The sequence below is a fragment of the Aythya fuligula genome, chromosome 31 (genome assembly GCF_009819795.1).
Source record: "Aythya fuligula isolate bAytFul2 chromosome 31, bAytFul2.pri, whole genome shotgun sequence".
NCBI lineage: Eukaryota > Metazoa > Chordata > Aves > Anseriformes > Anatidae > Aythya > Aythya fuligula.
Window position 1 is genome coordinate 287,971 of NC_045589.1, and position 22,835 is coordinate 310,805.

Sequence of the window (22,835 nt, forward strand, 5' to 3'; positions counted from 1 at the left end):
TCCTTCTTGTGCTGGGGCACCAAACCTGGATTCAGTACTCCAAGTGGGGCCTCACAATAGCAGAGTAGAGGGGAACAATCACCTCCCTCGACCTTCTAGCCACTCATCCTTTGATGAATCCCGGGATGCAGTTGGCCTTCTGGGATGCAAGCTCGCACTGATGGCTCATGTTGAACAGTTCATGTCCACGACAACAAGAATCTTCTCTGCAGGGCTGCTCTCAATGTGTTCTTCTTCCAGTCTGTCCTCGTGTCCGATTGCCCTGAGACAGGTGTAACGCCTTGCACTTGGACTTGCTGAACATCTTCAGTTTCTCATGGACCCACTTCACAAGCTAGTTCAGATCCCTTTGGATGGCATCCCTTCCTTCTATTGCATCAACTGCACCACTGAGTTTAGTGTCACCTGCAAACTTGCAGAGGATGCACTCGAACCCACTGTCTAGTTCTTTTTCTGCATATCATTCATAATGTAACTCATTAAAGGCCCAGATGCAGGTTAGTTGTTTTTTTTTTGTTTGTTTGTTTGTTTGTTAGTTTTTTATTTTGTTTGAGTATATATTTTTCTTTATATTGCTTGTGAAATTATTGTCCACAAAGAAATGTCTTTGTTCATATTCTTTCATTTAAGTATCTACATGTCCCATGTGACTCCCGGACTTGGTGTAAACAAGGAGGCAGGCTCTCTGTGTATTTAAATAAAAAAAACGACCCTGCAGTGATATGCTTGCCCGAGATCCTCCCTCAGAGACCTGCAGTGAAGCTGCAGGGGCACTTGGCTGTGTGCAGGGGTGGAGGGAAGAAGTGTCCTGGTACAGCAGCACTGCCAAGGAGCCCCAGAGCTTCTTCTTTCCCAAGCTGCTCTCCCTTTCACCTAGTACTCTCCTACAGAGCCCTTGTGTTGCTGCGAGGACTCATTGCTCTTGTCTCTTGCTCACCGTGCTGCTCCGGGGCAGTTCTGTGTCCACAGGCAGGGACAGGCCAGGGGCACTTCTCTAATACAGCTGGCTCCGTACCAGCATCTGCAGCATAGAAGGATCTGCTGAGGGCAGTGCCTGAAGGCTCAGATATTCTCCCAAAGCTACTCCCACAGATATTGCAAAGTAAAGATAACTTTTTGAAGTATAGATATAGTGCTAAATCTGGGTGGGAACAGGCAAAGGAGAGCTCTGCAACTGCAGGGAACACAGCAGGTACAGGGAAAGCAGTCTGCTGCATTGTCATACCTCAGTTGACATTTTGTAGACTGAATACAGTGAATCACCCCAAAACATCTAATGACATTGGAAATAAGTTGGATGCAATGATCCTTGTGGGTCTCTTCCATCTTGGCTATTCCGTGAGTCTCTGACTCTGAAGGAGGCCAGCTATCTGTGCGCACCCTCCATGGCCAAAGAACCACTTGTGTGGGAGGCAGTCAGTGGCAGTGCCCCCATCCAGCTGGCTCTGCCTTCCCAGCCTGACCAGCATGGCCCTCCAGAGTGCCCCACAGCCCCATGCACCACAGTCCCCTAGCTCTACAGAGCAGCACCGCCAGCTGAGGGGCTATGGGCAGCATGGGCAGGGGCTGCAGGAATGGCTGCTCAGGCCAGCCCAGACGTGCTGGCCTGGGACAAGGCTGTGTGGGACATGGGGTGTCCTGGGAGCAGAGCAGGGCTCTGTGTGTGTGCAGTGGTGGTGCCTGAGGAGCCCCAGGGCCAGCAGTGTGGTGCTGTTCTGGGGAATAAGGCTGGCCTGGGTGGTTGCAGGCTTCCCTGGTGAGTAGTGTATGGGGGTATCTCCTGCAGATGGCAGCAGCAGGGACACTGCACTGACCCCCCACTTCTCCATTTGCTGCTTTGTTGCCATCCCAGCCTAGGCTGCTCTGCTGGGCCAGGCTGGGCTGGGCTGGGCTTAGCTGGGGAGACTAGAGGCAGGTGTGGAGAGCTGGGGAGGGTCTGGGATGTGCTGGCCTCCTAGGAGACACTGGGAGGACCAACAGGGTGGACACTGCCACTGTCCATTTCCACGTGCCTCCCTCACCTGGCTCTGGTCCCCCTGTTTGTGAGCACTGGCTCGTTTGCCTACCTGAAGTTCCCTTCTTTCTCCACCCCATCCACGGACCTGCTGGTGGCAGTTCTGTACTCATCCCTGAATCTTTTGCTGGTGGTTCAGTACTCAGTGGTGCCTCCAGCAGTGACCTCCCTCATCTACTTCATAAGGAACCAGGAGCTCAGGGATGCAGTGAGGAAACTCTTTGAATACATGCTTCAAGCAAGTCTTTGCAGACATTCTTCTTCTACATTAATCATGTGCCTACAATCGTTTCAGGACACTGATGTTTTCTGAAATAAACTGTTACGACAATTGTCTTTAATTTTATTTATTTATTAATACTGTCTAAAGCTGGTGAATTTGACTTTTATTCTTAGTGTCTCCTATGTTTTTTATTTTTTAAGTTTTGACCCAATGCTCAAATGTACTTATAGAACTGGGCTTCTTGTGCAGATAATGACAATAAAGAAGAGAGCAGAATTTTACTGGTCTCATGTCCCATCTCCTCCCATCTCTTCTGCACCTGGGGGAGCAGCCCCAGCATGCACGAAGAGCTCAGACCGAGAGCCCAGCTGCCACATGGAGGAGCAGCCCCAGTGGCCTTTGGGGCTGTCCCTCACTGCCCACTGGGCTCTGCCTCTCTGCTGCCTGCAGGTCGGGGCTTCTGCTTCCCTGGAGTCATGGCCATGGCCAGCAGCAGGAAATGGCTGTTTCCCTGCTGCTCTCTTTTGGCTTCCACTTTGTTCTCTTGTTCCTTTGCATTTCTCTTAGCCCTCAGATCTCGTGTACTTTGGTGACAGTCCTGATGTCTCCACAGTGGCATCTCTGCCACATCTCTGCACTCGTCTTCCAAAGATAGTGTCAGAAATACAAGCCAGGACACCTTCCCTGGACAGGCCTGTTACTTTTCTGGGCTTCACCATGGATCAGAGTCCCCTAGAGATCACTGAAAGACTGTGAGATGTCTTCTTGGTTGCACATAGCCTAGCAAATAGTAGCTGGCCTTTCACTGGCCTGGGAGTGTCCCAGATGTGCTGGGACTGATGGCAAATGGTATCCTGGAGGGGAATCTGGAGCTGCCCTGTGCCTGGGCCAGGTCTCTTGTGCTGGCCTGGGGACTGGGGCTGGACCTGTGGGACACAGGCACTCTGTGCTGGGGATCTCCCAGGCAAGAGACCAGGACTCCTACAGCTTCATGGACCTCCATTTCCAGAGCCATGGCTGGCCCCAAAGGATCTACATCCTTCAGGTGAATTTTCAGGATCTATATTCATCATAGGAGAAGAAATACTGATGTTCACCTGTACTTGCATTGTCATCGCTTTCTCCATCATGGTGTACACCCTCATCTTCCAGGTACTTCCACCCATCTCGAATAAACAATCCCTGTTGAATGTCCCCTTTCCAGATGCCTGTCTGGACCTATGCACTTCCCATGGTTCTCCTGCTTTGTCCTCCCCTTACTCTTTGATCATTCAGACTGCTCTCACTGACCCAGTTGCTGCTTTGAGCTTCACTGAGTTCAAGCTTGCCCATCGATTAGCAGTCTGCCTAATGGTTTCTGTAGCAAGCTCCTCATCATTTATCATTGAATTAAGATCATATGGAATCATACTAATCTTAATACCTATAAATCTGACTGGAGACATACAAGATGAGGTGCTTGCTTTGCTGTTTGGAAAATTGCTGCATGTTTTCTTGTTGTTTGTTTTAAAATAAGGAAAAACCCTTCTGTGTGTAGACAGGTCTCTAAGGAAAGCAGGTGGGAGCTGGTGCAAAGGGGCTGTAACATCCAGCTGCAGACTTCAGTGCAGAAGTGTGGTGTAAGGAAAAGTGATACAAGCACCAGGTGGCCAATGAGAGAAATGTCAGGGTTGGGGTGGTGAGGAGCAAGGTTGCCCATGCACTGTCAGGCCTCAAGACTCTGCTTTTCCTCCCTATGGACGTCTCCATAGGGGAAGCCCTGGGTTAATATCAATTGAAGAAAGATGCTCAATACTGAAATGCAACAATATTCATCCTTCCAAATGAGAAAAGATTTGTATTAGGTGCTTTTTGAAATCTTCCTCCTCAACTACAGCATGAAAGCTCCCCAATTAGTTGTCCAAGTCTTGAAGACTTGAATAAAACTATGGAAGACATATGGTTCCTTAGGTGTTTCTGCCTTTTAATGAGTTCCATGGTGGATTTTGGTGCTCAGTCTGTGAACATCAGGTACTGAGAGGAGAATGATGCAACTACTTGAGAACATAAAGTCAGAAGGAAAAGTTGAAGTGACTTGGAGTATTAATGGGCCCCACTGAGGGCCGTTACCAAGAGATTCTCCTCAGGGACTTGTTAGGACAGATAATTGGAGGCCATGATTACAGATAGGCAAAGCACTGTGCTGAGAAAAGTCTGGGTTTGTTGTGCTGAAGTAAAAGGGCCAGGTCCTGATTCCAGCCACTAGAAGGGAATGTCCTGCACTCCCGTGTCTGGCTCTGGGCTCTTGCTGGGGGTTTGTAGGGTGTGGTGGGCAGTGTGATGCCATAAGAAGAACAGTGGTATGACACCTTCCTGCCTCTGCACAGGGTCTCAAGAAAGCAATGAGCCCCCTTGCAATGATGGTATTTCATCTCCTCAGAAGCTCTATCCAAGGGGACAAAAAAGTCAGGGCTGCTGGTGCCTTCTCTTCTTGCCAGTGCCCACCTCTTTGTCCTCTCCAGACTTTCCTATGCTGCCCCACACTTTGCCCTATTTCCTTCAAATCTGCAGACACCCATCTCTGTTCACCACCTTGCTCTCATCCTAGCATTTCCGTGGTTTCACCAATGTCTCATTAACCCTCACCAGCTGTTCCTTGAAACACAAAACTGATCAAAGTGTCTGATCAAAGACACTCTTTGGGTGACCTCTAGCACCACAGCACAACTCTTTGAGGGACATTTTGTCTTCTTCATGGCCAATGCCAACCTTCCAAGGTGCATTTTCTGGCAGGTTTTTCTCTCCTGCTCTTTCCTACTAATAAAGAAAGCTCCATCAGGGTGGAAACCAGTCCTAAAGTAGGCATCCCAACCCATTGGCCTTCTTGCGGCCTGTCAGCCAACCAGACAGAAGTCACCTCACCAGCATCTTCCAAGCCATGGGCCTGCTGCTGGCCTTGCAGCTTCTTGTTTAGACACACCCAAGCCTTGTGCCTGCTGCTGTCCAGTTGTGTACTCAAACAGAAGGGACAGGACAACCCACATTCAGGCCTTCTTTCTGTCTGGGTCCTCCTGGGTATGTGGGCAGAGTGGATCCCACAGTAATATGCCAACCAGGTGCCTTCTGCTGACCTACCAGGACCATTGGCAGATGTCAGCTGAAAAGTACAGATCCCAGGTAGAAGTGTGACCTGTCAGCTACTTCAGACAGAAGTGACCTCAGAGCCCCTTTCTGTGACATGTTCTTGTTGCTGCCCTATCAACTGCAGAGACAGAAGTGACTTCACAGCCACTGCCACAGGCCAATTCCTCCTGCTGGTTCGGGAGATCCTGAGGCAGAACTGAGCTCATCAGAGCATTCCCACCCATCTCCTCCTTGTGGCCTACAAGCTGATCAAATCCATGGCCCCTCACATTCATTTTGAATGCCATGTGACTGCACAGCAATCTCATGGTTCCTGCCCTGCCACAAGGGAACAAGAACCTAAACTTAAGGGTTAGGAAAAGGGTTAAAGGTGAGCAGGTTAATGCACAGGAAGACAGGCTTTGGATGATAGTTGTTCATGAATGGCATTAGGGACTATGGCGAACCTTTCTGGGTGAGAGATTAAGCAGATGGTTAGTGGGAGGGTTTGGTGTTCTGCTTGTGGTGTCAGGTCTGTGGTTAGGGTATGGGCAAGCTCTTTGTTTGAAGGTTTTATTTAGGTCTGCAAGAAGGCTAGGGTTAAATAGAGCATTTTAATGGTATTGTTAAGGGCAGGGATGAGGGTGAGCAAGAGAGGAAAGGGATTATGGACTAATTTTGGCTTCAAGGGATATTGTGGTCAAAAATTAGAGCAATGGATTCCTGTAAGGGTGTAGAGTGGCATTTAGATTTAAATATTAATGTAACAGGTTAAAATAGGAAAAAGGCCTCACATTACTATTTTAAGTCAGCTTTAAGGTGGATTCGACTTTACGTGAATATACTTACCTCTCCAAAATTGTTAGCTTCTGCTATCCAAGCTCTTCTTTCCTCCCCCAGATCTCACACCTCTCCTGGCCAGGCTCCTCCTGCCTTTCCCATAAAGAAGTTTTTGCCAATATCCAACCTAAACCTCTGGCACAACTTTAGCCTATTCCCCCTTGTCCTATAAAAGGGCACATGGGAGAATAGACCAATGCTCACCTTGCTACAGCCTTGTCCTGGTTTCAGTTAGAACAGAATTAATTTTCTTCCTAGTAGCTGGTGGAATGCTGTGTTTTGGCTTAGGATGAGAAGAGTGCTGATAACACCCCGATGTTTTAATTGTTGCAGAGCAGTGCTTATACTAAGCCAAGGACATCTCAGCCTTTTGCTCTGTCCTGCCAACAGGCAGGCTGGGGGTGCAGTAAGAGCTGGGAGGGGACAGACCCAGGACAGGTGACCCAAACTAGCCAAAGGGGTATTCCATACCATCTGACGTCATGCTAAACAATATATAGGGGTAGCTAGCCGGGGGGAGGGGGCCGGACTGCTCGGGGTTAGGCTGGGCATCGGTCAGCGGGTGGTGAGCAATTGCATTGTGCATCACTTGTTTGTTCATATTGTTATTACTTTCCTATTATCACCATTGTAACATTATTATTATTATTGTTATTATTATTTTGTTATTATTATTTTCCTGTCTTGTTAAACTGTCTTTATCTCAATTCACGGGCTTCACTTTCCATTTCTCTCCCCCGTCCCAGAGAGGGAGGGGGGAGGGTGAGCGAACAGCTGCGTGGTATTTAGCTGCCAGCCGGGTTAAACCACGACAAGCCTCCTTTAAAGTACGTATAGAGGGAGATATGGTCGCCCCTGAGCCTCCTCTTCTCCAGACTGAACAAGCCCAGCTCCCTCAGTAGCTCCTCGTAGGACTTGTTCTCCAGACCCCTCACCAGCTTCGTCAACCTTCTCTGGACTCCTTCGAGCACCTCCATGTCCTTCTTGTAGCGAGGGGCCCAAAACTGAACACAGTACTTGAGGTGCGGCCTCAACAGAGCTGAGTACAAGCCAGGATGCCGTTGGCCTTCTTGGCCACCTGAGCACACTGATGGCTCATATTCAGCCAACTATCCACCAATACTCCCAGGTCCTTCTCTGCCAGGCAGCTTTCCAACCACTCATCTCCCAGCCTGTAGCTCTGCTTGGGGTTATTGTTCCCCAGGTGCAAGACCCGGCACATGGCCTTGTTGAACATCATACAGTTGGCCTTAGCCCATGCATCCAGCCTATCCAGATACTCCTGCAGAGCCTTCCAAGTGCTGCGTGATGACACTCAAGATAACCTGTTCCATGAGCTTCCCTGGTACTGAAGTCAAACTAACAGGCCCATCGTTTCCTGGGTCCACCCTCCAACCCTCATTGTAGATGTGTGTCACATTTGCTAGCCACCAGTTGACATGGACCTTCCCGGGTAGCCAGGACTGTTGATAAATGATGGAAAGTGTCTTGGTCAGCTCTTCCACCAGTTCTCTGAGCATCCTCATGTGGATCCCATCTGACCCCACTGACTTGTGTACATCTAAGTGCTGTAGCAGGTCTCCAACCATGTCTTCATGGATTATGAAGGCCACATTCTGCTCCCCATCCCCTTCCACCAGATCAGGGGGATGGGTACCTGTAGAACAACTGGTCTTGCCGCTAAAGACTGAGGCAAAGAAGGCATTAAGCACCTCAGCCTTTTCCTCATCTCTTGTAACTAAGTTTCCCCCCACATCCAGTAAAGGATGGAGATTCTCCTTAGTCCTCCTTTTTGTGTTTTTGTATTTATAAAAACATTTTCTGTTATCTTTAACCGCAGTAGCCAGAGTGAGCTCCAGATGAGCTTTGGCCTTTCTAATTTTGTTCCTGCACATCCTCATAAGATCCTTATAGTCCTCCTGAGTGGCCTGCCCTCTTTTCCAAAGGTCATAAGCCCTTTTTTTCTTCCTAAGCTCTAGCCACAACTCTCTGTTCAGCTCTCTGTTCTTCCATACTGGCTGGACTTTGGGCAAGTGCAGATGGACAGTCTGCTCCTGAGCCTTGAAGATTTCCTTCTTGAAGAGTGCTCAGCCTTTCTGGACTCCTCTGCCATTCAGACCTGCCACCCAAGGCACTCTGCCAACCAGTGTCCTGAACAGCTCAAAGTCTGCTTGTAGAATGCCTCATCTGTCTCCTCATCCTGGTTTGGCGGTCAATAAGATATCCCCACCACGATGCCTCCCTTGTTGGCCTTCCCTCTGTCCCTGACCCATAGGGACTCAACAATATCATTCCGAGATTGAAGTTCTGCAACATCAAAACACTCCCTAATATAGAGAGCCACACCACCACCCCTTCTGTTCTGTCTGTCTTTTCTGAAGAGCCCATAACCATTCATTTAGAGACAGATGAGGAGTTCTACAGGCAGCTGACAGAAGTTGCGAAATCTTCAGCGCTTGTACTCGTGGGGGACTTCAACTTCCCTGACATATTCTGGAAGCACAACACAGTCCAGAGAAAGCAGTCTAGGAGGTTTCTGGAGAGCATGGAAGATAGTTTCCTGACGCAGCTGGTTAGTGAACCTACCAGGGGTGGTGCCCCGCTAGACCTTCTCTTCACAAACAGAGAAAGACTGGTGGAGGATGTGATTGTCGGGAGCTGTCTTGGGCAGAGTGACCACGAAATGGTGGAGTTCACTATTCTTGGTGAGGCCAGGAAGGGGACCAGTAAAACTGCTGTATTGGACTTTCTGAGGGCTGACTGTGAGCTGCTCAGGACACTAGTTGGTGGAGTCCCTTGGGAGGCGGATCTGAAGGGCAGAGGGGTCCAGGAAGGCTGGGCGTTCTTCAAGAGGGAAATCTTAATGGCGCAGGAACGGTCTGTCCCCACGTGCCCAAAGAAGAGCTGGCGAGGAAGAAGACCAGTCTGGCTGAACAGAGAATTGTGGCTTGAGTTTAGGAGAAAAAAGAGGGTTTATAATCTTTGGAAAAGTGGGCAGGCCACTAGGGAGGACTATAAGGATGTAGCGAGGCTGTGCAGGGACAAAATTAGGAAAGCCAAAGCTCATCTGGAGCTCAATCTGGCTACTGCCGTTAAAGATAACAAAAAATGTTTTTATAAATACATCAACACAAAAAGGAGGACTAAGGAGAATCTCCATCCTTTACTGGATGCGGGGGGAAACTTAGTTACAAGAGATGAGGAAAAGGCTGAGTTGCTCAATGCCTTCTTTGCCTCAGTCTTTAGCGGCAATACCGGTTGTTCTCTGGATACCCAGTACCCTGATCTGGTGGAAGGGGATGGGGAGCAGGGTGTGGCCCTCACTATCCATGAAGAACTGGTTGGTGACCTGCTACGGCACTTGGATGTGCACAAGTCAATGGGGCCGGAAGGGATTCTCCCAAGGGTACTGAGAGAACTGGCAGAGCAGCTGGCCAAGCCCCTATCCATCATTTATCAGCAATCTTAGCTACCAGAAGGGCCGGAGGGCAGACCCGGGAAACTACAGGCCTGTCAGTGTGACCTCAGTGCCAGGGAAGCTCATGGAGCAGATTCTCTTGAGAGTCATCATGCAGCACTTGCAGGACAAGCAGGCGATCAGGCCCAGTCAGCATGGCTTTATGAAAGGCAGATCCTGCTTGACGAACCTGATCTCCTTCTATGACAAAGTGACGCACTGGGTGGATGAGGGAAAGGCTGTGGATGTGGTCTACCTTGACTTCAGCAAGGCTTTTGACACCGTCTCCCACAGCATTCTCCTCAAGAAACTGGCTGCTCTTGGCTTGGACTGGCGCACGCTTCGTTGGGTTAGAAACTGGCTGGATAGCCGGGCCCAAAGAGTCGTGGTAAATGAAGTCAAGTCCAGTTGGAGGCCGGTCACTAGTGGCGTCCCCCAGGGCTCGGTGCTGGGGCCGGTCCTCTTTAATATCTTCATCGATGATCTGGACGAGGGCATTGAGTGCACTTTCAGTAAGTTTGCAGATTACACCAACCTATGCGCATGTGTCGATCTGTTCGAGGGTAGGAAGGCTCTGCAGGAGGATCTGGATAGGCTGCACCGATGGGCTGTGGTCAACTGCATGAAGTTCAACAAGGCCAAGTGCCGGGTCCTGCACCTGGGATGCAATAACCCCAAGCAGAGCTACAGGCTGGGAGATAAGTGGTTGGAGAGCTGCCAGGCACAGAAGGACCTGGGAGTATTGGTTGATAGTCGGCTGAATATGAGCCATCAGTGTGCTCAGGTGGCCAAAAAGCCCAACAGCATCCTGGCTTACATAAGAAGCAGTGTGGCCAGCAGGGCTAGGGAAGTGATTGTCCCCCTGTACTCGGCTCTGGTGAGGCCGCACCTCGAAAACTGTGTTCAGTTTTGGGCCCCTCGCTGCAAGAAGGACATCGAGGTGCTCGAGCGGGTCCAGAGAAAGGCGACGAAGCTGGTGAGGGGCCTGGAGAACAAGTTCTACGAGGAGCGGCTGAGGGAGCTGGGCTTGTTCAGCCTGGAGAAGAGGAGGCTCAGGGGCAACCTTATTGCTCTCTACAGATACCTTAAAGGAGGCTGTAGCAAGGTGGGGGTTGGCCTGTTCTCCCACGTGCCTGGTGACAGGATGAGGGGGAATGGGCTAAAGTTGCGCCAGGGGAGTTTTAGGTTAGATGTTAGGAAGAACTTCTTTACTGAAAGGGTTGTTAGACACTGGAACAGGCTGCCCAGGGAAGTGGTGGAGTCACCATCCCTGGAAGTCTTTAAAAGACGTTTAGATGTCGAGCTTAGGAATATGGTTTAGTGGGGACTGTTAGCGTTAGGTCAGAGGTTGGACTCGATGATCTTGAGGTCTCTTCCAACCTAGAAATTCTGTGATTCTGTGATTCTGTGATCATTTATCATTGAATTAAAATCATATGGAATAATACTAATCTTAATACCTATAATTTCTTATCAATCAGTATAAAATACTTAATTTACTGTCATGCTTTTGTGAGGATAAACCAGTGAGGTAAGCCTGACTGGAGACATACAAGATGAGGAGCTTGCTTTGCTGTTTGGAAAATTGCTGCATGTTTCCCTGTTGACTGTCTTAAAATAAGGAAAAACCCTTCTGTGTGTAGACAGGTCTCTAAGGAAAGCAGGTGGGAGCTTGTGCAAAGGGGCTGTAACATCCAGCTGCAGACTTCAGTGCAGAAGTGTGGAGTAAAAAAAAGTGATGCAAGCAGCAGGTGGCCAATGAGAGAAGTGTCAGGGTTGGGGTGGTGAGGAGCAAGGTTGTCCATGCACTGTCAGACCTCAAGAGTCTACTTTTCCTCTGTATGGATGTCTCCACAGGAGAAGTCCAGGATTAAGATCAATTGAAGAAAGATGCTCAATACTGAAATGCAACAAAATTCACCCTTTAAAATGATAAAGGATTTGTATTAAGTGCTTTTTGAAATCTTCCTCCTTAACTATACCATGAAAGCTCTCCAAATAGCTGTTCAAGTCTTGAGGATATGAGTAACACTATGGAAGACATATGGTTCCTTAGGTGTTTCTGCCTGTTAATGAGTTCCATGGTGGATTTTGGTGCTCAGTCTGTGAACATCAGGTACTGAGAGGAGAATGATGCAACTACTTGAAAACATAAAGTCAGAAGGAAAAGTTGAAGTGACTTGGAGTATTAATGGGCCCCTCTGAGGGCTGTTACCAAGAGATTCTCCTCAGGGACTTGTTAGGGCAGATAACTGGGGGCCATGATTACAGATAGGCAAAGCACTGTGCTGAGAAAAGTCTGGGTTTGTTGTGCTGAAGTAAAAGGGCCAGGTCCTGACTCCAGCCACTGGGTGGGGAGATCCTGCACCCCCACGACTTGCTCAGGGCTCTTTCTGGGGGTTTGTGGGGTGTGGTGGGCAGTGTGATGCCACGAGAAGAACAATGGTATGACACCTCCCTGCCTCTGAACAGGGTCTCAAGAAAGCAATGAGCCCCTTGCAATGACTGTATCTCATCTCCTCAGAAGCTCTATCCAAGGGGACAAAAATGTCAGGGCTGCTGGGGCCTTCTCTTCTTGCCAGTGCCCAACTCTTTGTCCTCTCCAGACTTCCCTGTGCTGCCCCACACTTTGCCCTATTTCCTTCAAATCTGCAGACACCCATCTCTGTTCACCACCTTGCTCACATCCTGGCATTTCTCTGGTTTCACCAATGTCTCATCAACCCTCACCAGCTGTTCCTTCAAACACAAAGCCATGGGCTGATCAAAGACACCCTTTGGGTGACCACTAGCACCACAGCATAACCCTTTGAGGGACATTTCTTCCTCTTCATGGCCAGTGCCAACCTTCCAAGGTGCACTTTCTGGCAGGTTTTTCTCTCCTGCTCTTTCCTACTACCAAAGAATGCTCCATCAGTGTGGAAACCACTCCTGAAGTAGGCATCGCAACCTGTCATCCTTCTTGCAGTCTGTCAACTAACCAGACAGCAGTCACCTCACCAGGATCTTCCAAGCCATGGTCCGGCTGCTGACCTTACAGACTTTTTTGCAGACACACCCAAGTCTTGTGCCTCCTGCTGTCCAGTTGTGTACTCAAACAGAAGGGACAGGACAACTCACATTCAGGCCTTTTTTCTCTCTGGGTCCTCCTGGGTATGTGGGCAGAGGGGATCCCACAGTCAGCATGCCAACCCAGTGTCTTCTGCTGGTCTACCAGGACCACTGGCAGTTATCAGCTGAAAAGTACAGATCCAGGGTATAAGTGTGACCTGTCAGCTACTTCAGACAGAAGTGACCTCACAGTCCCTTTCTGTGACACGTTCCTGCTGCTGCCCTATCAACTGCAGAGACAGAAGTGACCTCACAGTCCCTTTCACAGGCCAGTTCCTCCTGCTGGTTTGGGAGATCCTGAGGTAGAGCTGAGCTCATCAGAGCATTCCCACCCATCTCCTCCTTGTGGCCTACAAGCTGATCAAATCCATGGCCCTTCACATTCATCTTTGAATGCCATGTGACTGCACAGCAATTTCATGGTTCCTGACCTGCCCCAAGAGAACAAGAACCTAAACTTAAGGGTTAGGAAAAGGGTTAAAGTTGAGAAGGTTAATGCACAGGAAGACAGGCTTTGGAAGTTAGTTGTTCATGTATGGCATTAGGACTATGGCAATCCTTTCTGGGTGAGAGATTAAGCAGATGTTTAGTGGGAGGGTTTGGTGTTCTGCTTGTGGTGTCAGGTCTGTGGTTAGGGTATGGGCAAGTTGTTTGGTTGAGGGTTTTATTTAGGTCTGCAAGAAGACTAGGGATAAATAGAGCATTTTAGTGGTATTGTTAAGGGCAGGGATGAGGGTGAGCAAGAGAGGAAAGGTAATGGAAAGGGGTTATGGACTAATTTTGGCTTCAGGGGATATTGTGGTCAAAAATTAGAGCGGTGGATTCCTGTCAGGGTGTGGAGTGGCATTTAGATTTAGGTATTTATGTAAGAGGTTAAAATAGGGTAAGGGCCTCACATGGCTGCTTCAAGTCAGCTTTATGGTGGGATCAACATTACCTGAATATTCTTACCTCTTCAAAATAGCTAGCTTCTGCTGTCCAAGCTCCTCTTTTCTCCCCCAAATCTCACATCTCTCCTGGCCAGGCTCCTCCTGCCTTCGTCGTAACGAAGTGTTTACCAAAATCCAACCTAAACCTCCTCTGGAACAAGTTTAGCCTATTCCCCCTTGTCCTATAAAAGGGCACGTGGGAGAATAGACTACTGCCCACCTGTCTACTGGAGGATGAGGATTGGGATCCCTCAGGTGGATCCCATCCAGCCCTACTGACTTGTGTACATCTAAGTGCTGTAGCAGGTCTCCAACCATGTCCTCATGGAATATGAGGGCCACATTCTGCTCCCCATCCCTTCCACCAATCAGGGGGATGGGTACCCAGAGAACAACTGGTCTTGCCGCTAAAGACTGAGGCAAAGATGGTATTAAGCACCTCAGCCTTTTCTTCATCTCTTGTCACTAAGTTTCCTCCTGTATCCAGTAAAGGATGAAGATTCTCTTTAGTCCTCCTTTTTGTGTTTCTGTATGTATAAAAACATTTTGTTATCTTTAACAGCAGTAGCGAGAGTGAGTGCCAGATGAGCTTTGGCCTTTCTAATTTTGTCCCTGCACAGCCTCATGACATCCTTATAGTCTTCCTGAGTGGCCTGCCCTCTTTTCCAAAGGTCCTAAACCCTCTTTTTCTTCCTAAGCTCTAGCCACAACTCTCTGTTCAGCCAGGCCAGTCTTCTGCCATGCTGGCTCATCTTTGGGCACGTGGGGATGGAAAGTCTGCTCCTGAGCCTTGAAGATTTCCTTCTTGAAGAGTGCTCAACCTTTCTGGACCCCTCTGCCCTTCAGAACTGCCTCCCAAGGCACTCTGCCAACCAGTGTCCTGACCAGCTCAAAGTCTGCTTGTAGAACGCCTCATCTGTCTCCTCATCCTGATTTGGCGGTCAATAAGATATCCCCACCAGGATGCCTGCCTTGTTGGCCTTCCCTCTGTCCCTGACCCACAGGGACTCAACAATATCATTCCAAGATTGAAGTTCTGCAACATTAAAACACTCCCTAATATAGAGAGCCACACCACCACCCCTTCTGTCCTGTCTGTCTCTTCTGAAGAGCCCATAACCAGTCATTGCAGCACTCCAGTCATGGGAGTGGTCCCACCACGTTCCAGTGATGGCAACCAGGTCACAGCATGCCTTTTATTTCTTTTATTTATTTTTTATTTTATTTATTTATTTATTTATTATTTTATTTTTATTTTATTTATTCATTGCTATTGAGCAATGGCTACAGTTATATTATATTGTACATGCAATAATAAAATCTCTGTTTATGGCCCTGAGGAATTAGGCACTTCAAATGTCACTCAGATGTCACTCTGCCATCTCCAATATCACCTGGTGTCTGCCTCTGAAGAGCTTCCTCTTGGTCTCTTTCTCCATTCAAAGTGCTGAGAGCTGAGACAAGCAGCTTACATGCTGCCTGGTTTGTGCCCACCTGAACCAAGGCAAGAGGAATCCCAACTCCAGTGGGATTCTGTGAGGCACGGGGAGGCAGCTAAGCCCCCTTCTAGCCTCTGAACTGCAAACAAAATATGAGATGCCTGGTTTGACTCAGCTGAAACTACAGGACAATAATGGACAGCAGAAATCGTGTGTACATGGCTGCAGCTGCCTGGGGCAGTGACTTTCTCTATGCTGTGTTGCACACTGCCAATAGCTTTTCCTTCCCCCTCTGCCAAGGCAATGCCTTGGATCACTTCTTCTGTGAAATTCCCCAGATCCTCAAGCTCTCCTGCTCAAATGCCTACCTCAGAGAAGTTGGGCTTATTGTGCCTAGTGTGTGTTTAGCCTTTGGGTGTTTTGTTTTCCTTGTGCTTTCTTACGTGCAGATCTTCAGGGCCATGCTGAGGATCCCCTCACAGCAGAGATGAAACAGAGCCTTTTCCACATGCCTTCCTCACCTTGCTGTTGCCTCCCTGTTTCTCAGCACTGCCTTTTTTGCCTACCTGAAACCCCCCTCTATGTCCTCCTCCTCCCTGAATCTTTTGCTGGCAGCTCTGTACTCGGTGGTGCCTCCAGCAGTGAACCCCCTCATCTACAGCATGAGGAATCAGGAGCTCAAGGATGTAGTATGGAAAGTGATGACTGGATGTTTTTCAGAAGGAATAAATTGCATATGGTCTTAATGTTAACTGTATACAGACCCAGAAATCTTTTTATTTTTTTTTCTATTTTTTTTCTTTTTTACTTTGCTTTACTCCTCATAGTGTTTCCCACAAAGAAATACCATTGTTCATACCTTCCTACACTGTATGTACCTGTCTCACATGACTCCAAGTCTTTGTATAAATTGTGGGTCAGGCTTTCTTTGTATTTTAATAAAAGAAAGGACCATGCATTGACTTACTTGCCTGATACCCTTCCTTGTAGACCTGTGGTGGAGCTTCAGGGACACATGGCAGAGGTGGAGGGGAGAAGGGTCCTGCCACAGCAGCACTGCCAGGGTGTACCTGTGATTGTTCCCTGTTCTTGGACAGCACCCACAGAGACAGTGAATTCACCTGCCTATGTACACAGTGGGTGAGAGGGATAATGGCAGACAGGCTTCTTTCAGGAGGAAAGAGGGAGCTGCCAGGAGAGCCCAAGCACTCGGCAGGGACAGTGTGTGCCAGGGAGTCAATAGCACGTGGAGCCTATAGAGCATGGGCACGTCCCAGGTGGAGCCACCCTGAGGTGCTAAATCTGTGTGGGAGCAGGAAAAGCAGAGCTCTGCAACTCCAGGGAACACTGCAGGCATAGGGAAAGCTCTCTGTTGAATTGGTTGTTATACCTCGGATGAAATTTCATGGACTGAATACAGTGAATCACCCCAAAACATATCCTGACATTGGAAGTGAGTTGGACTCGATGATCCTTGTGGGTCCCTTCCAGCTCAGAATATTCCATGAGTCTCTGACTCTGAAGAAGGCCGGCTATCTGTGCCGGCTATCCATGGCCAAGGAACCACCTGTGTGGGAGGCAGTCAGTGGCAGTGCCCCCCACCAGCTGGCTCTGCCTTCCCAGCCTGACCAGCACGGCCCTGCAGAGTGTCCCCACGGCCCTGTGCACCACAGCCCCCTTGCTCTGCAGAGCAGCACCACAAGATGGGGGGCTGTGGGCAGCACGGGCAGGGGCTGCAGGAATGGCTGCTCAGGCCATCGTCTGCAAACTAACTGAGGGTACACTCAATCCCCTCATCTAGGTCATTAATAAAGGTATTAAACAAGATAGGCCCCAGTACCAACCCCTGGGCGATGCCACTTGTAAAGGGACACCAACTGGACTTAACTCCATTAACCACAACCCGCTGGGCATGGCCCTCCAGCCAGTTCTTCACCCACAGAAGACTATACACAGCCATGAGAGATGACCCAAAGGGATTAAATAGATGCTCCAGTAGGTGTTCCAGCCCACCATCCTACTACCAAAAGCACCTCCCAGCCTGCAGCAGAGGAGCCTGCTGGGGAAGAGCTGGAAGGCTGTGGGGACCCACCAGCAGGAGCTGGTGCCAAGTCCTGCCCAAGGGTCCAAGACATCTCCCTGTTCAGCTCTTTTACCCGATCTTTCCCTGCCTGTGGGTTCTGGGAAGACATCCTTGGGCTTCATGGGGGCCCAAGGCAGCAGAAGGTGGGCACTGCAAGGGACTGTCTCATGGGGCTTCCCAGAGATCCACTTGTCTGGAAACTGCCTGTGGCTGTCAGGACAGAAATGTCTCTGTCAGTAGGAATAGTGTCCAGGGACCAGGGGCTCTGTCAGCCCCAAAGCCAGACCCCGGTCCTGCTGGCTCTAACATGTGCCCCTTCCCAGCCATTGCATCTTTGAGCTCCTCTCCACTCCATCAGCCTCAGGGAGATGTCCAGAAACATGGTCAGGGAAGACTGGATCTGGGGCAAAGCCCCCAGAGGGTTTTAATATGAACAATACCAACACACAGCATAAAAACAGGGGAATACCAAGAAGGCAAATACCCACGTGCATCTGCTGACTGCTGGAAAAGGGAGACCAGACAATTCCCTGGCACTCACGGCTCTCCCAGTGGCACTGAGCTCTCCTCCCTCCCGGCTGCACCCAGCTGCTCAGCAGGGCTGGGCTCTGCTGGCCTGGGGCTCTGGAACTCTTGTGCACGGGGCTCTGGTGTCACATCCTGGGTGTCCTCATGGGGACATGCCAGAGACACCTCTTCAACATCGTCATAGCCCGTGCTCCCCAGGAAAGGTGACGAGGTGTCTCCGTCAGCTCCAGGGACCCCAGCACTTCTCCGGGAGCGCAGGCTTCCCCCTGTAAGCATCAAGGCAGGCTGCTGTGTTTGGGCCTGTCGGGTGCCCTTCGGGGCTGTTTATAACCTTCCTCGTCCTCACCAGCCTGAGACATTCAGCCCATTCTCCCAGACCCCACAAAATGTCCCAGGACAGGTTCTCCATGGATGGTCAGGCTTTCAATATGGCATGGATTCTCCTAGGCCTGGGGTTGGCAGCTAGGAAGTGGCAGTGCTGCATTGCCCTCTCACCTGTGACTGCATCCCTGCGCCCATCTCCTTCCTCTGGTGTCCTGGGCACTTCCCAGTCCCCCTGCCCAGGGACAGGATCCTCTCCAGGGTCAGAAACCTCCCCAGCATCATCATAGCCATCTGCTGGGTAACCTCCGGGCAGGACAGGGACATCTGAAAGGAGAGGGAAGGTGGTGGCAATGAGATGTTCTGCAGAGCAGAGGATGGGAGGGTGTGTGGGGACACAGGGCTGACATGCTGCTGGTGTCAGGGTCACAGCAGAGCCTTCATGCTTCCAGCTCTGATGATAAGACTCGGTGGCACTGCTGTCCGTCTGGTCTGTCTGCAGGGAGGAGAAATGGAGCCCTTCCTCCCCTCACCACCTCTTATCCCTGGGTCTAGGGTCTTACCCCTCACCACTTACCTTCCCTCACCACCTCTTATCCCTGGGTCCAGGGTCTTACCCCTGGACCATCCTCCTCCTCATGTGCCTGGGGTAGGGCTGCAGCTGAGTCAGGGACCCCTCTGAAAAGGAGGCTGCAGAGAGCTGCAGTGGGTGCTGTGGGATGAGCCCTGCTGCCCTGACTGGTGGTCAGCACTGCTGGGGATGGGCACCCACAGAGCTGGGGGTGCATGGGGAGGAGACCAGTTCCTTGGAAAGAGACAATTCTCAGAGGGACTCCAACAGCTGCCCTGGGAAAGCCCTTCACTTAGTCCTTGGTTCAGGGCCAGGCAGAGAGGAGCTATCCCCTCTGGGATGGGCAGAGCTGGTGTGGAGGAAGCTCCTCTTTGGGGCTCAGCACCTGGATGCTCTCCCAAAATCCCCACAGCCCAGCGATTTTGGGGACCATTGGCAGGAGCTGCAGGACACAGCCCTGGTCTGGGGCAGGGAGAAAGGGCCCCGCAGATGTGCCTCCACAGGGACCTGCACCCACCTGAGAGACTGAACCTCGGCTGCTTCTCCCACGCCAGGCTGTAAGCGATCTCCTCATACACGGCCTCAGGGAAGGGCTCCCCAGCTCTCCCAGAGCCTGGGGACAGAGGCAGGGCTGATCTGGGAATGGGCAGAGAGGGACAGGACCCCACTGGGCTCCCTCAGCCCCATTCCCTAGGCCAGCACAGGGCTGTCCCCACAGCACAGCCCCACAGTGTTGTGTTGGCACTGCAGCCACATCCCCAGGGAGGGCAGCATCCCCATGGAGATGGTCTGGGGCAGCCTCACACCATCCCTTTGGAGACAGCCCTTGTGCCCCTTTGGTCCCTGGGTCACATCCCACTGCAGACCCTACACCAGTTCCCTCATTTCCCCTTCTCATGGAGCTGCTCCATCTCTGCCCCACACATCAATAGCACAGCCCGTGTCCTGTTGGGAGGTGGCTGACACCACGGTGATGGACTCCACTGCCCCATGCTCCTCCTGCCAGTGCTGCCCAGAGCACTGCCAGCAGTGCATCCTCCCCTTCTCACCCAGCCCAGCTCTCACATTTCTCTTCTCACCCCAGAACTGATGCCTCAGGCTCTGGACTCTCTCCACCCCTTGATGTTGGTGCCCCATGGTCTGTCAGTCAGTGGGGCAGCACATGGGGCAGGAGGCAGCACACGGCTCTGTTTCTGTGCCCCAGAACACCAACACCCCCAGCACCCCCAGCCCTGCCAGGAGGCATCTACCCCCAGGACCACTGGGGAAGGACCCACCTCTGCGCTGAGCCCTGGCGCTTCGCACCTGCCCAGCCAGGAGGGCCAGGAGCAGGCAGAGGAGGGCCCCCAGGATGATGCAGATGACCACAGGCACCGAGATTCTATCGCTGCTGGTGGTTGGACGGCCCCGTGGGGGATCTGCATGGGCAGGCACATAGCAGGGGCAGCATCAGGTATGGGAGAGGTTGGGGGCAGGACATGCCACTCCTGACCACACAAGGCAACAGGGTCTTGGGGGGACAGGGCTGGGTGATGGGGCAGCTCCCACCCTGCTGGGTCCATCACAGACTTCTCCCAGCTGCTTCGGCTTTCTGGGAGTCTCACAGCCCAGCAAGGAGCCCCTTCCCCTGGCTGTGGGTCACAGCGTGGACATGGACAGCCCCAGCCCTGGGGAAGGACAGCTTACCTGCTTGCAAGGGGGGTGTTGCTGTCCTGGGTGCAGCTGCAGGGGAGCAGAGGAGCTGGGCTGAGAGGCTGGGGCTGTGGCACCAGGCAGCCTCCCTGGCAAATGACCCCAGCATGTGCCACCTGAATTGTCCCTCCTGTGGGGCTGGGCAGGGTGGCAAGGACAGGGCCCAGCACCACTGCTCTGGGCTGCTCACAGGACAGTGCAGGCAGCCCAGGGGATGTGCTGGCACATCCAGCCCCACTGAGGCTGCTCCCCACCCACCACCAGCCCCCCACCCTGCAGAAACACCCTTGCTCAGGCCAGCAGCGGGGCTATGCCAGGATCCAGAAGAGCAGATGCCCAAGCCAGCTCCTTGCCAAGCCCCCAGCCATGTCTCCCAGCCCCACTGCTCACCTGAGCAATGCACAGCCGCATCTGCCTTATGCTGGCAGGCACCGCTGTCCCCTGGCTGGGCCCAGCAGTCCTGCAGAGACAGCTCCGTTCCCCTGCACTCCATCAGCCACATGGGGCCCGTCCCCTCTCCAGCAGCAGCCTGGCCCAGGGCATAGACCGCGGGGCCACAGCCCAGCTGCCTGCACGCCACCTCGGCATCCCGCATGTCCCAGGCATTGTCACACAGCGTCCCCCAGGTGCCGCGGTGCCAGATCTCCACTCTGCCCGAGCAGCCTTCCTTGCCTCCCACGGTACGGATCTTCTCCCTGTCTGGGGAGGCAGCGATGTCCCATGGCACCAGGACAGCTGGGACAGCCCTGCCAGGTGAGGGGGGCATGTGCAGGGGCAGCTCCCTACCTGTGCAGCTGGTGGAGTTGGGGCATGCAGCCACCTGCGGCCTTTCTGTCCATGTCCCAAAGGAAAGAGAAGTTGGGCTGAAAAGGGTTGTTCTGGGGGTCATGCAGAAGAGAGCAGAGCTGACCTCTGCTCACACGTCCCCATGCTGCCTGGGTCAGGGCAGCAGCAGAACCCTGTTCACTCAGGGGACACACACGGCACTGCAGGGGGGAACCAAGTGCTCGGCCCCACAGGGTCCCTGGTTCACAGAGCAGCAGGAGGCTGTCCCAGGAGGGGGGACTCCTGAAAGCCCTGCATGGTCTCCTCTCAGACCTTGCCTGCAGTTGCCTCTGCATCCCCCAGGGAGCTGCTGGCAGCCCGGCTGTTTGCTGCTGGTGGACATGGGTGGCTCTGAGAGCTGAAGTCACCTTTGTGCCACCAGCAGCAACAGGGTCTAAAGCAGGAAGTCAAAGCCTCTCTGGGTTCCTTCTCTGCATTTCACCATGCCCAGTGGGCAACAGGACCTGGTGCCTTGATGGCTCAGATTTACCATTGCAGGTGATGTTGGCCTCTTCTCGGAGGTCATCACACGACTGCGGATTCCAGGGATGAGAGGGACACTGCCAGAAGGAGCTGTTTCTCTTCCCACACTCCACGCGATCCAGCCACGCGGTGCCAGACAGCTCAGCAGAGCTAGAATCTGTTACCAGTTCCCCTTCATTCCCACAGCCCAGCTCCTTGCACACCAGTGACACCGTCTCGGTGGTGATGGAGTTGGAGCAAACGCTGCCCCACGTCCCGTTGTAGAAAACCTGCAGGCGCCCAGAGCAGCCGTCGCTGTTCTCCAGCCTCAGGGTCATGAACTCTGGAAGGAGGAAAGGCCCCAGGGACGTCCTTGGATGTCAGCCACTGAAGGCCTTGGCCCTACCTGGTTCTGCCCTCACCCAGCCTAACTGGCCCCAGCTCCCCTCCCCACTCCCAGCACAGACCTGAACAGATGACTCCCGCGTCCTCCTTGTGCCTGCAGTCGTGCTGCCCCCAGGCCTTGGCAGGGCAGTCCCAGAGAGCAGCTTCGGCCCCGGAGCAGTTGACGCCATCCAGCCAGATCTGCCCGGAGCCCTCCCCAAACCGAGCAGAGCCGGCTGCCTCCAGGGCCCCTCCGCAGCCCAGCTGGCGGCAAACGACGGCGGCGTCGGCCAGGTCCCAGGCGTCGTCGCAGACGGTGCCCCAGCGCCCCTGGTAGTAGATCTCCACTCTCCCGGCACAGCGCCCGGCCCCGTCCGCCAGCCGCACCCGCCGGCTCCCTGCAGCAGGGAGAACCCCGGCTGTCAGTGGCTGGCTGCCCTCCCAGCCCCACACCTGGGGGATGTACAGCACCACTCACCCCAGCACACGACCCCCACGTCCTCCATGATCCCTTCTGCCGGTGTGCTCTGAGGCAGGGAGGTGTTGCAGAGGCTCAGGTTAGCCTCGTGCCCTGCACACCACACCCCACGCAGCCCCACAGGTCCTGGTCCTCGCTCGGCCCTCACGGGGGTGTAGGCTGCCTCTGCCTCTCCGCACTGCAGCTGCCGGCACACCACGCTGGCCTCCTGCATGTCCCACTGCTCATCCAGGACTCTGCCCCACGTCCCGTGCTGGAAGACTTCCACGCGCCCGTTGCACCGGCTCCCTCCGCCCACCAGCCGTACAGACATGTTGTGAGCCGGGCCTGGTGAGAGGAGAAATTCAGCCTGGTGCTGCCATGGGGTCCCCAAATT

At 52.4% G+C, this 22,835-nt stretch overlaps 1 protein-coding gene across 1 annotated transcript; it reads right to left on the reverse strand.

Moving 5' to 3' along the window:
- Nucleotides 1–334: 334 nt before the first annotated feature.
- Nucleotides 335–22,772, reverse strand: LOC116500128 (antigen WC1.1-like). The gene is made up of 9 exons (XM_032205042.1): nt 22,608–22,772; nt 22,065–22,434; nt 21,595–21,940; nt 21,097–21,137; nt 20,701–21,009; nt 19,896–20,036; nt 18,222–18,374; nt 7,576–7,836; nt 335–453 (listed from the first exon to the last, which is right to left on the reverse strand). Exons 1-9 carry the CDS (start codon nt 22,770–22,772, stop codon nt 335–337), a joined length of 1,905 nt encoding a protein of 634 aa, XP_032060933.1.
- Nucleotides 22,773–22,835: the final 63 nt, after the last annotated feature.